The sequence below is a fragment of the Pocillopora damicornis genome, chromosome 3, assembly GCF_964200805.1.
Source record: "Pocillopora damicornis chromosome 3, jaPocDami1.2, whole genome shotgun sequence".
Lineage (NCBI taxonomy): Eukaryota > Metazoa > Cnidaria > Anthozoa > Scleractinia > Pocilloporidae > Pocillopora > Pocillopora damicornis.
Window position 1 is genome coordinate 24,952,007 of NC_142672.1, and position 16,284 is coordinate 24,968,290.

The following is a 16,284-nucleotide window of genomic DNA, read 5'->3' on the forward strand; positions in this document are numbered from 1 at the left end:
ATTAATCCAGCAATGTTTTTGACAAAGAACAGAGAAAGAAAGCATGAACTTCGATCGGCTTTTGTTCTCTTAATAATCAGTTGATTAAGTTTGTTGAAGATAGGATGCCATTTTCCGTTCCTTTTCTTACTTTAGCCGCAGAACGTTAACAAAAACAATTCCTATTCCATTTTCCATTCCCTATTTTCCTTTCTACTTCCCTCTTCCCATTTCCCTTTTTCCTATTCTTCATTTCCTATTCTCCGTTCCCAGCATTTATCATTCTCAATTTTTTTCCGTTAAAAAGTAATATGATGATCAAGTCGATGAAAATTGCGTCATCTGCACCTCAAGTTTTATCTTCTCTTGCTCTTGATAGGCTTTGGCGGCAATTTCTCGACTCAAGTTCTCGTCAAAGTTTTTTAATTGTTTCAGCATGCCCAAGTATTGTTGCATTTCTGTCGTAAGTTCCTGTGATAAAAGTAGAACTTTCGCTTACATCGTTGCTTTGTCTGTTGGTTTTCTTTGTGGTAACTACCAAGAGATTATAAAGTTATATTCTCTTGTAACAACATAATAGTTACTAAGACCAAGAATCGCAATGTACTTGTATTAAAGGAACTGAATTTGGTTGGTATTTTTTTCGCTGTCCGTGAAACTATTAACGTCAATGAAAACAAAAAGGAAGACAGATTAGAAACCTCATTAATTTGTCTCATTTCTGGTCTGAATTTTTATTTCCAAATAAAAAACCCTATTTACCGGATGAAACTCGAAGAACACAGCAGCACAAACTTGTTTAGCTCCGGTGGTACGAGCTTTGTAGTCCTGCTCAATCTTTTTGTAACCTGCTACAATGTCATCGAACATGACTTTGGCGCCTTCCTTTCCATGGAGCTGGTCGAGGATTGGATCCAAGTGTTGCTTTTTGAGTTGCTTCAGGAGAGCGTCACAAGCCTCTCGCGTAAACTGATCATTCTCAGTCTGCCACGTGACATAATCTCGGTCAGCAAACGACTGAGAAATAAAAATAAAAAATAAAAAAAAGCCCTTTTATATTTACAGTAAATACCAGTGTTCATCTTTCCGTGCTGTTGTTTGTTCCCAAACTTTAACTGGACATTTATTTGTTGTTTCTGTGAGTAACTTGTGCCAAAATAATTGAAATTTACGAACATTCTCCCCTAGTAAGTCCAACAATGAATGCTGGGAAGCACTGTAACTATTATTTCGTGGCATTCATGGTTGTATAACCAGACAGTTACTAAATATTTATCGCTCATAAATTAGAGTTAGGTCAGTTAGATGCCGCCATGAAATTAACAAGCAGTAGCCTCCACCTGGCGCGGAAACGTGCACGAAAAACAGTCATCAGAAAATGTGTAACGACAAGCGTTGGCAAAGCTTGAGGAAAGTCTCGAGCCTCGTGGAAAAAGAACCAAGGATATTCCATTACCTTGGAAATGCTTCTGCACAACCTACTCCTTTCACCGCACTCGATTTCGAACCAGGTACTCTGCTGCTTTTAGATATTTCACGAAGATCCAAAACTTTGAGTGAAATCATAAGAGTTTGTCCTGTTAGAATTCTATCAAATATCGAAAATTTTATCAATCCCCACAAAAATGTTGGGAAAATAATGGACGAATTTTACAAAAGTTCGTCGGCATCATTTTATTCCAAAGTACTGAATGAGGAATGATTAAACAATGTGTTAAAACTCCTTACCGCCAGTTCGTTCAGGTACCTCTCGGTTGTAATAGAGGATATTTCGATCGTTTCAGCTTGGAACTGACCAATTGTTTGGTCAAATGCAGTTTCATGACATTTACGAATGTCTTCGGAGTCCCAAGGCAGCTGATTGGACAGTTTTGAATGCACGAGGGTGCTTTAGACATTAATGGCTTCGTACGTTGCTTCAGAACATTTTTCTGCTACAAATGTGTCCCAAGCTGACTGGACATTAGGAATCACTACAGGAGTGTTGATGGCCTGCACGTAAAGCTCAACCAAGGCAGCCAAACCTGGAAACAGAGTGGGTCATCGAGGAATTAAAATTGTCTTTAAGGTTAAGGACATACTTAATTAGAAAAGTATAAAGTGGACAAAAAGTGTAAAAACATGGCATAAGATTGTGACTCCCATAATTCAAGAAGTAGGCGGCGACTTAAGATTCTAGAGATCAAGGTAATCCCTCGAAATTTTTCTTCAAAACCAGTAATTTTCGTCTGAAAAATACATAGAAATCTGAGAGAAGTTACGAGTTGCTCTCTCACGGGAGATGAAAATTAAACGAAGATGCTATAGTAACCTTTACCTTCACCAGTCACAAGTTCCCCGTCGTTGAAGCTGTGCTTAGGAGTAAGAGTTCTTTTCAACAAGACCTTGAACTTTTCTATCCCAGAGAAGAACTCACTGATGATCTGACTTTTGTTTCTGTTGATGTTTTTCATGACCTCTTCACTTACAGATGGTGGTGACAGTTTGAAGGCTTCGAAGCCAGGGAAGAAACGCAAAATGCTTTCAGCGACTTGTTGGGTGTGGTCCGCCCGTCCCATTCCTTGATCCTTGAAAATCTGGTTGATTTAAATACCAGTTGTAATAGGTAACCAGTCATTTTCTCCTGGGGTGGGAGCGAAGGATTCTGGAAGGAGGATGGTTTTCAGTGGGGAATGGAGTGGGAATCAGTCATTGCCAACAGAGTATGAAGGGGATACTATGGAAAATTGACTGCCAATTAATTGCCGATGAAGGCCGGGAGGGGGGGAGGGTCACAAGACTATTACAGAGTCTTTTAGGGGTCATAAGGGGAACTTTATTGTGACAAAACCAAGATTCTCTGTCATCCCTTTCATATAGACGTTTGTATCACAAGCCAATACAAGGTTTAGATCCCCATCGCTGAGGATATGGAGCACATTACAATGTGATCAGTGATCACTGTAATCAAGGTAAACCAGTCAATCAGTCCCTCTTTGTTTATAGAACACGACTGCGTTTTAAGCAAAGTCAATATGTAAATTAACTGAGCAGACTTATCCAATTACTGTATGCAAAGAATAAAGAAAGCTTTTGTCTTTATTTTTAGTCGAGTTAAGACACGTCTGAGTTTAGACGAATTGCAGAGAGATATATACATAGTTACAAAAAAAAAAAACAAGTTGTTACCATTTCCGAAACCAGTACATCTCCAAAAAGTTAAATAATAAACCTTACAACCAAGAAACAAAACCTTGTTCTCGAACTTTTGAGTATTTTGTTCATAAAACAAACTCTGAGAGTCTATTCCGAGAAAACTATGATATAATCAATATTTCTGCGGCTGTGAAAAAGAGTTTTGTAATGTTTTCAGTTTGAAGAAGATAATATTTTTGGGAAGCGTTTGACTAATTCTCTTGTCATTTCTGTCCAACATTTCAAAATGAGTTGGCTTACCCTTGTTAGGAAATACTCCTTAATGTCTCTGCAGTCTGTTGGAATGGACTGAGTAACATCCCTGAGAAGCCAAATGAAGAATGGAAAAGTGTTGTGGAAGAATTCTGTGTCCTCTTGAGGGCCGCTCACACTCACACTGTTGTCGTTGGAGCAAAGTCTTATTCATTGGGACAACTTCATAATAAAACTGCGAAATGTTAAAAAATGTTTTCCTTTCTTACATCGCGCACGATAGCTTTTCTGTCTCTTCTTTGTTCAGCCTAGTTCTCTTTTTGGGCACAAAATCCTTTTGTCAAAGGGTTATTGTTTTACTCTTCCTTAATGAAGAGGATGGACGAGCATTTGCTTTGACGAGAATTTTTTCCAGTGTAAGGTCGACTACCACTCTCTGTTTGAGAAATAAGCCCTACTCCTCCATGAACGGTCAGTGGAGGGTTTGTGATCAAAAAATCGGATCGTTCGTGTCAAAGTTACAGAGTGCATGCGTTGGTTTTCACGAATAGGCTCCAAGAACTAGTTAAAAAACGTGAGAACACTTTGTGCAGCCGAAGTCATTTTCACATGCTTTCCAAGTGCTTTTTAGCAACCTCTTTTTTATGGTAAAATTTACATCCATATGAAATTTTCTTTTGGAATACACGTTAAAACCGTTGGAATACCGTGCCTGTATTTCACCAATGGAAGCCCCTAAGTACACGCAGAACATGTCTAATTTACGAACTTTCCTCACCCCTCCGCTTATCCCTCTAACCCTAAAGTCTGATGTTCTTGCTAAAGGATACTCCAATCCATTGAGGTCATGTCTGGTGGGAACCCCTGCTGAGTTGTAGAATTTGATACACGACTTCCACTTCGGTATGATGCTAGGAGCCAATAGAAATATAAGATTTACATGGAGAAAGTTTGGTTGCATTTTTAAATTGAATGTGTCTGAAGGTAAGTGAAAAAGACGTGTAGCCATCCTCGATTCAGTCGTCTTTTTACCGGTGTGGTTTTCGAGTCGATTCACAATGATTTAGATGGCTATTAGTTTCCCTTCGCAAAATACATAAAGGAAGAAACAGAGAATAAAAAACCGCGCAAATAGCCATAAGAAGGCCAGAAAAAGAGACACACCCATACATGCATGCACGTGCGACTAAAGCAAGATATACTACTGTCGTAAGTGAATCTCTTAAAGTCCAGCCCAGAAGAGCAGTTCTAAAGCCGAAAAAGCAGTTTTTGAAGCGCGCTTCGACTGACAGTCGCAAATCAAAATGGACATCATAACGAACAGTCAATTGCGGGAAAAGTTATGTGACTAATCTGAGGTGGATCTAACTCGTGTTTCTGATTGCTTAAGTATATAAAGCGAAATTTTTGAAAGGTGAATTGAAAAAGAAAAACCCACAACTCTCTGAATTATTGTTGAAACTAACAGAAAAACTGCATCAAGAAAGATCAACGTATGTTAATAAGCATATGTCGGTGCCAAGAAAAACCAAGTCCCTAAATTGATAACCATGTCAACTATAAAAACCGAATCGAACACGAGCAAATATCACTCTGCCTATTTTTATCCTATGATAATTTTTTTTCTTCCTATTTTTTTGATCGTTGGGCTATTGCGCACTCTCCCAAATGCCTACCTTGAACGTGTGTGGATACAGAACTTTACACCCACATTGGTTAAGTATGTAAAACGAAATCTTTCAATCGTGGATTGTAAAAGAAAAACCCATAACCCTCCGAATTACTGTTGAGACTAAAAAACAAAAACACTAAACATCGACTCCAAGGTCTTTCAACGCTTAGATCAACAAAGGCAGAGATGATTGACTAAAAATTTACTTAAATCACTTTTCTTGGATTGAGTCGATAGTTGTTTCAGACTAGAAAATATTTCTTATGACAGAAGTCTAAAATTTCGTGAGATTCAATTGCCAAGTTAAGTCACACTTTGTAAAAAATCACTTTTGTGTGACATGTTTTCTGTTATACAGAAACTTGGAGATCAAATCTGGAACTGGTAATGTTTTGCTTTTTTGAGCGTCGTATCATTTTCATACTCCCTTTCTTCATTACCTTAGAAATTTCATGGACTCCAATTATGAAATAAGGTTATATGGGAAGTTGGAATGTCAGGATAAAGAATTAATGAAAAGAAAAGTAACAAGTCAGATTACTAATTTAAATCAAAACAGCCCTAACATTAGAACGAAAGATATCTGTCACAGAGGTTAGTCTTTCTACACGTCGTTGATCTGCTAAGCTAAGAGATCATAAAGATAACTTGTACAGGCGTATTCATCACCCTCTCTTCTTTTTTTAAAAACTAGAAATGTATTAAATGTATGAGTTTCATTGTTTATTTGTTAAATGGATTTAATCTAGTAGGATGCAAGAAAGCCCGCTGATTTTCGCCCATTTATTTCATAGAAACCTATCTTTTCAATTCTCGCGCTACGATGTTATTTCACAAGGGATGTTTAATTTGTGGAGCCATCTTCAACACATGTTGGATGAGATACGTTGCTCCATAACTTCGAGTAAAGGAGTTGAAATAGCAATAGGTAATAAGAAGAGTCAGCCACTTACCTACTAGTCTATAAATGGAGAATATAATAGCGAGATAAAGCTTTTTTATTCAGTTCCACAGATTAAGTGTTGAAATCTTTTTGAATTGAAATTTTTATCGTTTATCTGCAACATAGTTGGCTCCCAGGGAGAAGTTGCTTGACAGCAAGAGACATTTTTAAGGTTTCCATATGCTGACCATTTAAGTGTGTTGTTGCACAAGGCGAAGAGAACACACGCGATTACATGTTATTAGCAAATGGAAAGACCTTTCATTCGCTTAACGCATTTTTACCCACTGTAATCATGAAAATCACAATATCCTCGATTGCAATTGGTTTAAAAAAGATTCATGTTTTCCGCTAATTGACTTGCCAAGTTTTTATTGAACAGGAAATCAGCCAATTACATTCAAAGTTGTAATTTAAAATCAACCAATCACAACCTTGGTTTCATCACTATCTAAACAATGTACAGACTCCTAAATTGGGGCTTTCTTCAAAATGGAGATTTTTTTTCCAATGAACGATGGCAATATTTTTGAAGAAAGCAATGGTTTTGTTTGGAAATTGTCATTTTTATGATTAATTGGTAATAAGATTTCGTGTCGTCCTATTCGGTCTGTAATTATACTCGTGTTGCTGGAATAATTTTCGTTTTGTTATCATGAGGTAGCCCCGCTTGATACGTTTTACCCAATAAAATAGTCCGGACGTTTATGGATATTTTGTAGACTAACTGATTTGAGATACTACAACAGCAGGTGGAGGTGAACCTCATCCTTGGTACAGTGGGCAGATCTTGATGAATACCAAACAGAAATAATTTTACAGAAATACACTCGTTTCCTGACTGGAGAGCTTAAATAATGTGTCAGTGAAATTAAGTCAACCAGAGAGTAATTCCGTGACTCAGTACTACTACTTGTCACGCAACATTCAACATGTCCTCAAGGAGTCACGGAATGGTTCTACTTCAGTATTTCATCGTTCATTTCTCTTTCTTTTTGTGGCATAAAGGTCATCGATAATATGTTGAGCCAAGCTATTACTACTACAAGGAGCGATCAATAACAATGAAACATATTTCTGGAACATTCAGCACTTCCGGCTTGCGTTAAAAATTAACTTTCCACATGACTGGCAAGCTTGAGTGGAGTGCAGAAGCGCGGCTTCACAGTCCTTTCGTGAAATTAAAAATAAACAGGTTCGCGTTCCAGCGAAAGAAACCTTGTGTTTCCTTCTTTCAGCTCGGCTCTGAACTTGTAAAACAGTTCGTTATGTAAATTTCATTTCTCTAAGTTGAAGTTGTACAACAGCTGTTGCTCAGTTTCATTAAACACGAGCATGTGCAATCGTCGAGTAAAGAGGAAATAGAGGTAAGGTTCTGCTTTGCCAACTTAAGAGAGAATACATTTATGAGATGGTTTTACTGGATGTCAAGAATTCTAACTCTTGTACGCTTGATAAAATGTATTATTGCATAGTTTAGAGCTGCTTAGAAGAATTTTGTAGATTGGCATTTACAATTATAGTTGTTTATGAGCATGTCAGCAACCTTTAATGCTTCATCGTGAAAGTTGTCTATGTCATCATGTTCCTGTTTATTTATATGGAGCTGTACGTATGAATTCTTTTTTTCCAGTATCTCATTGTTGTTTGGTTGTTCGTTTGATTTATTTCAATTAATTGAGACTGTTCTTTTAAAATCGACGAACTTCGAATCCATCGGTAACAGCTTGCATAGAGTGCATCGATTTCAACGCAATGGGTATCGTTTAATCGACACCCGTTTACAAATTAAAGCTAAATTTACCACATTTAAAAGCATCTAGGCCAGCAGAAATATTCTTTATATAAGTCAATCGAAATGTTAAAGCCAAGACACCCGATATGAAACGTTACTTAAACCTGATTCAAACATTGTACACTGTAAATCATAATTCTGGAATATCATTTGCTGAAGTGAGTTCCTTAGAGTTGTTTTAATGTGAAAAGCAGTCATGATCGCGACTTTGCCCATTTTCCTTTCCTAACAGTTTATAAATTCTTAACTGTCGCTCACTTTAGTATTGACTTTAATTGAATCATCTCTATCTTAAAGTTAATTTTGATATATTGAATTTGCCATTTTGAAAACAGTTTTGGATCTTAATTGTACCTTTTGCTGCCGTAATTGCTGTTTCAAATGTCACTGCTATGACACTGTAGAGTATATATTAAGTTTGAATCCCAAAATGGTGTGATAAGTCTACCTGTAGTTCTAATTAACTCTCAATTATGGCTTCACTTCAAACAGCTCTTCTCTGCCCAGTCAGTTTTGTTCCCTGTTCATTCTGCATCAAATGCAAGGGAGCATAATTTGTAACTTCTTCATCCTATTAGTCTGTTACCTCTGTGTACTGTTTATTTTACTTTAATCTGGTACTTTTATGATTTTAATTTTTAACTTGTGGACTTGAAAGTTGCCAGGGCCTACAAGCTTCCTGTTATTAATCTGAGCTACTCTGAAGTGCTATCTTGCTTCTGTTTTTATTTCATTGTTAACTCAGGGTCTAAAAATAACTTTTTTTAACCTGGGCACCAAGTGTCATAAACAATTAGATTCAGTCACTATTTGAGGCAATGATTTGGTTGCTAAGTCTCAATGATTCCACAAAAATGCTCTCTTCAATTGTATTACAAAAGAGTTTAAAAGATCTTGACGATTTGCAAAAAACCGGTATCAGAAGTTGATGTAATAAATTATGGATTCATTTCTGCATTCCTGAGTGCTGGTTTGCATGAAGAATACTGAGAAAACCTTAAATAGATAACTGCTAGCATTACTAACATTAACATTTTAGTTGCAAACAGTCAATTTTCAGTAGCTTTGGCATCCAGCTCAGATTGCAATTTTGCACCTTGTCTCTATGAACTATATTTGTGCATATTTTCCTTTGGAATTTTGTTTGTGATATTTTGTCTTTGTATGCATCTTTAAAGTATGTGTATTTGCTTTTAACTTTTGTAAACCATGCCTCTGAAAATCATCATGTTGCAAGAAAGTACCCTGTTGAAACATTAATATTTAAAAAACAAGTAAGTTATGAACTTTATAAATGGCTGACACAAGTCATCTACTTCACCATTTCATTGGTGCTATTGACAATTGTTTTTGATGGTTGTTTTTCTCAACTGATTCAGAGATGAGAGCCTGTTTTCATTGCATATCCATGTGTTCAGGAGCAAAAAACCAAAAAAGGAAAAAAATGTAAATTGAATGGTTATTCCATTTGATAAATAGATTTTGTGTTACCATGTGATTGTTTAGTAATAGATCATGGTTGAAGTCAAAATGTGTAAAGAACAAAAAAGTGCTGCTCCAGGCACAGTAGTGTGTGCCATGGATGAACTTACCACATTTTGATATAACAACCAATCAAAATGTGTGTATAATTCAGCTTATCATATAACTAATGATAATTGATCCATAAGTGTTTTACTTCCCTGCAGCTGAGTTCCAGAATATTATGAATTGGGGTTAAGTTCCATTCCAACAACTGCAGGTGTTCTGATACTTGACTGACTGAACAGCCAGGAGTTACAGTGATTTTGGCACAGAACAGTTATTTTTCCAACAGCTGGTTGAATTTTTTGCTGTCTGCCAGATTAATCACTACCCAGTAGATTGATGTGAACACAATCAGCCGCACAATCTACTGGGTCTGTGGTTTATCTGGTGGATGGTATTATTGATTCAATCCAGCAACAGCAAGTAACTGAGAGTTTAATTCAACTACTGCTACCATCTCACAGGAATGGCAACTTGAAAAGTAAGTGTTTGTCTTGTATGTATAATTGAAATAGAAATAAACTTATGCATAGCAAAATAAAGACAAAAATAAATATTATAATTATGCTGATAATAATGATAATAAATAGACCTTCAGCCAGCAATAGAGCTTCTAGTCTGCCACAGAGTATATCAACTGATTACCACAACTACTTGATTTGAGCTCCAATACACAGTACATGTACATGTGTAGGGATACATTGTTGACCAGTATGATGGTTAACATTCTTAACATTCTTTATGATAACATCATGTTCTATTTTATATGTAAACAAGTATTAGCATGACATAGCATAGTAAGGTAAGAACGTTCAGGAATGAAAGTACATTACAGACAATTCACAGAATCAGAACAGAACTAAGCTTAGGTGTACTAGGATTTTATTCCACTCATTTTGAGTCAGCCAATGAATGAGTTGTCAGTATTCAGATACTTTTGTTTGCACAAAGATTTCTGGGATTGCCATGGGACAAACATTGCAAGTTGTTAGAAGGAAATATATGGTGAAAGGTTGTTTTGAGGTCCAAAAAAATGATTTTGGAGATAGATCAACACTTTTTAGCCAAATTTTTATCAGAAATGGATTAAGATAGTGTTGATACATAGGAAGTGTAAGTTTTTATTTTAAAAAAAACACGAAATATGCTCCACACATGGGTAAACTACTCTGAGCCCAGTGTAAGGTTTATGGCAAAATCTGGCATAGGGTAATGATCTTGAAGTATTACAAAATTAGCCATAGATGACTAGAAAATAACTCGTTAAAGTCTTTTCAGTTATATTTAGGCGTGTGAAGCCTGTATTCATACTTTTTTTTAAATAAACAAATTACAGTGTTTGAAAATATACCTTCTTAAAGAAGAGAAGTCAATGTCAGCAGAAATGGAAATAGTTTTTGCAGAGCTGTTGATTTTCAGTGGGAAGAAATAAGTGATGAGGAACATGAGGAAATCCTTAGGTAAAGTGATAGCTTGTTTGAGAAAAATCAAAAGGCTTTTGAGCAGCCACTCAACTCCTCCTCCAGTTGTGCATCACTCCTTAAACGACTCATTTGTACCTACTGGTACTCATCGTTGCAGATCAAATGGTTCAGATTTGAACCAATTTTTAACACTCTCATCAATCACAACAAATAAACAATGCAGGTGTTTAATCACTCATGATCAATTATATGCTCAAGCAAACCATTTCAATCTTTTGCTGCCTTGATCAAGGTAGCTGTTGTGACACTCTTTTGTATTACCAATTAAGCCAAGAAAAAAGCTAGAAGTAGCCTTAATACATGTGAATAGAACTCAAAAGGCTTCATTCACTGTAGCTTAGATGTTTTCCAGGCTTGATGTTTTTAATGCTTTTTGTAATCTTTCATAATTAGTCAGTTGGCCTCTGAACTGCAATCTGTTTGCATGGTTTTGCTGTCCACTGGAGCTCTCACCTTCCCTTAGCTGAGGCTCCACAAGGCATTTGGTATGAACACTTTCTGCTTCTGAGTACATGAGATATATAAAGCTCATCATCTGATTTGGAGTCATCAACTTGATTGAAAGTCCTAGCGGATTTCTTTGACACAGTTTTTTCCTTTGTGATCTGATCTCTTCCATTACTGGCATAGGCTGTGCACATTGTAACAAATAATTATTTTTGCGACACTTGTTAAATTTTTCCAGAGGCAGGAAATTGATGTGCATTGTTTCATGGGTTTTCCACAGTCTGAGCATTGGTACCTTTTGCATGTTGTCAGATTTCTTTTTTTGATTCTTGACTGTACTTAAGGGTGCTTCTTAAAACAGTTCTCTAAGTCTATGTCCTTCAGCTCAATGGTGTATATTTTTCCAGCTCTGGTTCTATCAATTGCCTCATCAAGTGTTAATGCTTTGATTCACTTCCTGACTTCACAGCTCTTTATTCCTGTTACCAATATGCAGAAGATAAGTTCATTGTTTAATACACATTAAGCAACCAGTAGATGCCAATTTTTGATGTCAATGTTTCTATCTTCATGATTGACATTATTAATTAGGCAGTGCTTAAAAATGGAAACTGTTGGGTTCTGTGTGATCAGCAACTGGTAAATATTTAGCTTTTTGGTAGGTTTCCTTTCCCATAACATTGTTCTGAGGATCATTTGTTAAGCTTTTTTTCAAGTTCTCTCTTTCAACAAGGTCCAATCCTCCACCAGATTACCTTTCCGACTGATTGGAGCAGGTGTAATGACCAGCTGATTAAAGACCAGCATATGCATAGGCTGTGGTAATAGTTCTAAACACACTGTACTGTTTACTTTTCACCTATTAAAAATAAATTAGTATCAGGGGCTTATTAAAGACCATCATGTGCTTGGGTTGTAGAAATGGTTGTCTCCTTTGTCACCCGTCAAAAAGAATTAGTATCAGTTGCTGGTTAGAGACCACAGTGTGCGACACACATGCTGGAATTGTGCTACACACTATTCTGTTTCTTTTGTCACTAATGGTAAATAAATCAGTGTTGGCATGATTAGGCTTAATGTACAGTAAACAGGCAAACATTCCGAAGTACTCTAGAACTTTATATGTAACACCTTCCTAACAAATAAAATAATTTTAACTTGAATCAACCAACCAAACATATTAAAAAGTTGTCACTTAGTGCTTTGATGAGAACATGTTTCAAAAAGTGTTAAATACATATTAACTGGCCGTCTTTACGAAAAGGATGTTAAACTTTAAAAAACAAATTTTATGCAACTTCTGTGCAACAAGACTTTTGAAGACTCTTGAAACAAGACTTTAGGTGGATACTCTTTATCATAAGTTTTGATCTGGTTATCATAAGTTTTGATCAGTATAAGCTTAGTTGTACAAATTGGAGATGTGTCCAGTTTTCTTTGATGTTTGCCACCAGATGTGATTATTCATATCTGCCAGGGACATCTATTTGGTACAATGTCGTATACAAACACAAATCTATATTTGTATTTTGGCTTTGGCACCCACTGTAATTGAATTTGTATTTTTCAGTTACTATGACTTATGATTTTAAAATGATTGTCTTTGTAGATTTCTTCAGTGAAGCGGAAAAGGCAAATCGTCAAGGCTGTGTACAAGCCTATCTATTGACCGAAAAAATCTGTCTCAAATAATTTTTTTTACATTTTGTTAAGAATGCGATACAAGTGTGCATGTGCTTCAAGTGTCCCTGCAAGTTTTCATTGCTAGTGAATGTCTCTTTTTTTTCCCCTAAGTTGCTAATTGTATGGAAAATATTTTTTTTCAAGCTTCTCGCTCGACTGCAAACGATATATAAATGGTAGGTCACCAAATCCGTTTACGTGGTGATAATAATTTTTCTTCCTGGCAGAAAAAAAAGAACAAGAAATCTTCCGTTCGCATATTTGGGCGTGCACATTTTGTGTAAAATGATGCACAGTTGGGACGCATAATGCAATGGCACGAAGTGGCCTCGAAACAAATTCCTCAGGAAACATTTCATGAGGAAAGGAAATAGCTCCATTGCTACAATAAATCTGTTGGCTCAAAACATCTAGTCTAATGATTTTTTTCTACATTTGTTATCATGCAGGTGGTTCTACTAAACATTTGCCTCGGCCAGAGGTGAAACGCCGTAAGGAAGAGTCGTCTCCGAATGACGCCTTAACTCCGAAGAAAGGAAAAACGTGTTTGGCAGGTAGAATGAGTGTATATCTATAAGCGCACCTGGTAACCTCCACCCCCCAACCCCATCTTCCTTCCCCATGCCTTTGTAAAATAAAAATGCGTGGATCCAGCAAAATGGCATGAATAGTTGCAATACGTACTACTCGCTATCCCCTCATCTTGATGCTTTGCTGTGATGTCTTTATGTTTGTAGTCAAGCAAGGAGTTCCCAGTGACAAAGATTTAGAGTGGCTTTACCCAAGTTGCTTATTTTATGGAAAAGATTTTTTAAAGCTTTTCGCTCGATCGCAAAGTAGAGATATAAATGGTATGTCATCAAATCCGTTTACGCGGCGATGACAGTTTTCGTTACTAGCTGGAAAAAAAAAGAACAAGAAATCCTCTGCTCTCGTATGTGGGCGTGGATTTTTTTGTGTTAAATTATGCACAGTAGGGTTGCATAATGCAATGTCACGAACTTGCCTTGGAAAAAAATTTATCAGGAGACGTTTTATTAGGAAAGGAACAAGCTCCATTGCTACAATAAATCTGTTGGCTCAAATAATATTTTCTGGTCTAATTATTTTTTTGCATTTGTTACCATGCAGGTGGTTCTACTAAGCATTTTCCTCGGCCAAAGATGAAACGCTGTCATGAAGAGTCCTCTCTGAGTGACGCCTCAACTCCAAAGGAAAGAGGTAAAGTGAGGACATATCTATGGGCGAGCCTGTTAACCCCCCCCCCCCCCCCCAACCCCATCTTCCTTCCCCCTGCCTTTGTAAAATAAAAATGCGTGGATCCAGAAAAATGGTATGAATGGTTGCGATACGTACAACTCGTTATCCCCTCATCTTGATACTTTGCTGTGATGTCTTTATTTTTGTAGTCAAGCAAGGAGTTCCAAGTGACGAAGATTTAGAGAGGCTTTCGCAGAAACTCGATAAATGGAAGACAGTTGGGCGTCGTCTTGAAATTGAGGAGGCAAAATTAACGGCGTTTGACAATGAAAATAGGGAATGGTCTGAAAAAATCTACAAAATGTTATTACATTGGAAAGAGAGGGATGGCTCAGCTGCAACATACACGGTCCTACATGATGCGTTGTGTCATTCATTGGTTAATCGCACAGATTTAGCCGAGCAATTTATCACTGGTAATATATCACTTATCTTGCAATTTAATAAAAATACAATTACCTACAAGTATAGTGCCAAATTCTCAGACACCATGCTTTTTGGCCACTGTATCTTTTATGTACGTTTTCGACAGTGCCTCGAAACTAGAAGTGTCGCTTCATTTGTCGGTAATCAAATCAAAGCGAAGGAAGACCATTTGACGCGTTTGTATATTTTTATGAAGTTTCTGGTAGCGCAAAATTCACTCACTACTTAACTGCCAACCGTAAGCGTAAGGTTGCCAGTATTTCCTCCTCCTTTTTAGGCTTTGGTACCCATTGATCGTAATAAACGAACTGGTGAGTTTTATTTCATCGGAGATAAATTTTTCGATGAATAACTAAGTCAATAACAGTTTGCTGGAAAGCAACTAGCCCACCAACTTCCAATTTAACGACTATGTCTTTATACACTGCCTGTTTCTTGAACTCCTAAGCAAGGAGTTCCTAGTGACGAAGATTTAGAGTGGCCTTACCCAAGTTGCTTATTGTATGGAAAAGAGTTTTTTTTAAAGCTTTTCGCTCGATCGCAAAGTAGAGATGTAAATGGTAGGTCACCAAATCCGTTTACGTGGCGATGACAATTTTTCTTATTGGCTGGGAAAAAAAAAGAACAAGAAATCTTCTGGTCGCGTATGTGGGCGTGTATATTTTTGTGTTAAATGATGCAAAGTAGGGTTGCATAATACAGTGGCACGAATTGGCCTTGAAACAAATTCATCAGGAGACGTTTTATTAGGAAAGGAAAAAGCTCCATTGCTACAATAAATCTGTTGGCTAAAATAATATGTTCTGGTCTAATTATCTTTTTACATTTGTTGTCAAGCGGGTGGTTCCACTAAACATTTGCCTATGCCAAAGGTGAAATGCCGTTATGAAGAGTCGTCTCCGAGTGACGCCTTGACTCCAAAGGAAAGAGGTAAAATGAGGACATGTCTATGGGCGTGCCCGTTAACCCCCACCCCCCAACCCCATCTTCCTTCTCCCTGCCTTTGTAAAATGAAAATGCGTGGATCCAGCAAAATGGCATGAATAGATGCAATACGTACTACTCGCTATCGTCTCATCTTGATGCTTTGCCGTGATGTCTTTATGTTTGTTGTCAAGCAAGGAGTTCCCAGCGACGAAGATTTAGAGAGGCTTCTGCAGAAACTCGAAAAATGGAAGACAGTCGGGCGTTATCTCGAAATTGTGGCAGCAAGATTAACGGCGTTTGACAATGAAAATAGAGAATGGTCTGAAAAAATCAGGTTATTACATTAGCAAGAGAGGGCAGGCTCGGCTCAACATACTCATAAGACACCTAGAATCTCCCGCCTTACCCCTCCCCTCCTTTTAGCCCAACCCCCATTTTATAAACCACACACAACCCAATCGGTCCAGCGAGGGGCTAATGTTCGAGGTTTCAGCTTTAGAAACTCATAGTTACTACAATATTTGAGATTTTCCCTAATCTTTGTCTTAATAATAATTTCACTTGTCACAGTAGAAATCAATATATTTTTTAAGATTTTTGTGTAGCGGAACAAATAATAACCTCGATTACCAGCCGCTGTTCGTGAAATGAGCCCGCGCTTCTCCCCTTGAAGGGAGGATCGGAGACTGTACTCGAGAATTAGGCACAAATCAAAAAAACAAAAAACCGCAGTGACGAGATAGTGAAAATGTGA

The 16,284-nt window shown here is 37.1% G+C and overlaps 1 protein-coding gene across 1 annotated transcript; it reads right to left on the reverse strand.

The window, feature by feature from the left end:
• Nucleotides 1–452: 452 nt before the first annotated feature.
• Nucleotides 453–2,544, reverse strand: LOC149049000 (uncharacterized). The gene is made up of 3 exons (XM_089201472.1): nt 2,297–2,544; nt 1,708–2,003; nt 453–996 (listed from the first exon to the last, which is right to left on the reverse strand). The coding sequence occupies exons 1-2, from the start codon at nt 2,535–2,537 to the stop codon at nt 1,870–1,872; spliced, it is 375 nt and encodes a 124-aa protein (XP_089057598.1). The 5' UTR covers nt 2,538–2,544; the 3' UTR covers nt 453–996; nt 1,708–1,869.
• Between the last annotated feature and the right edge of the window lie 13,740 nt (nt 2,545–16,284).

Excerpts from the sequence above, each read along its gene's own strand:
- LOC149049000 (XM_089201472.1), bottom strand. The coding sequence starts at position 2,537 with ATGGGACGGGCGGACCACACCCAACAAGTCGCTGAAAGCATTTTGCGT. Across the intron at positions 2,004-2,296 it reads GGAACTTGTGACTGGTGAAG|GTTTGGCTGCCTTGGTTGAG; the intron begins GTAAAGGTTACT and ends CTCTGTTTCCAG.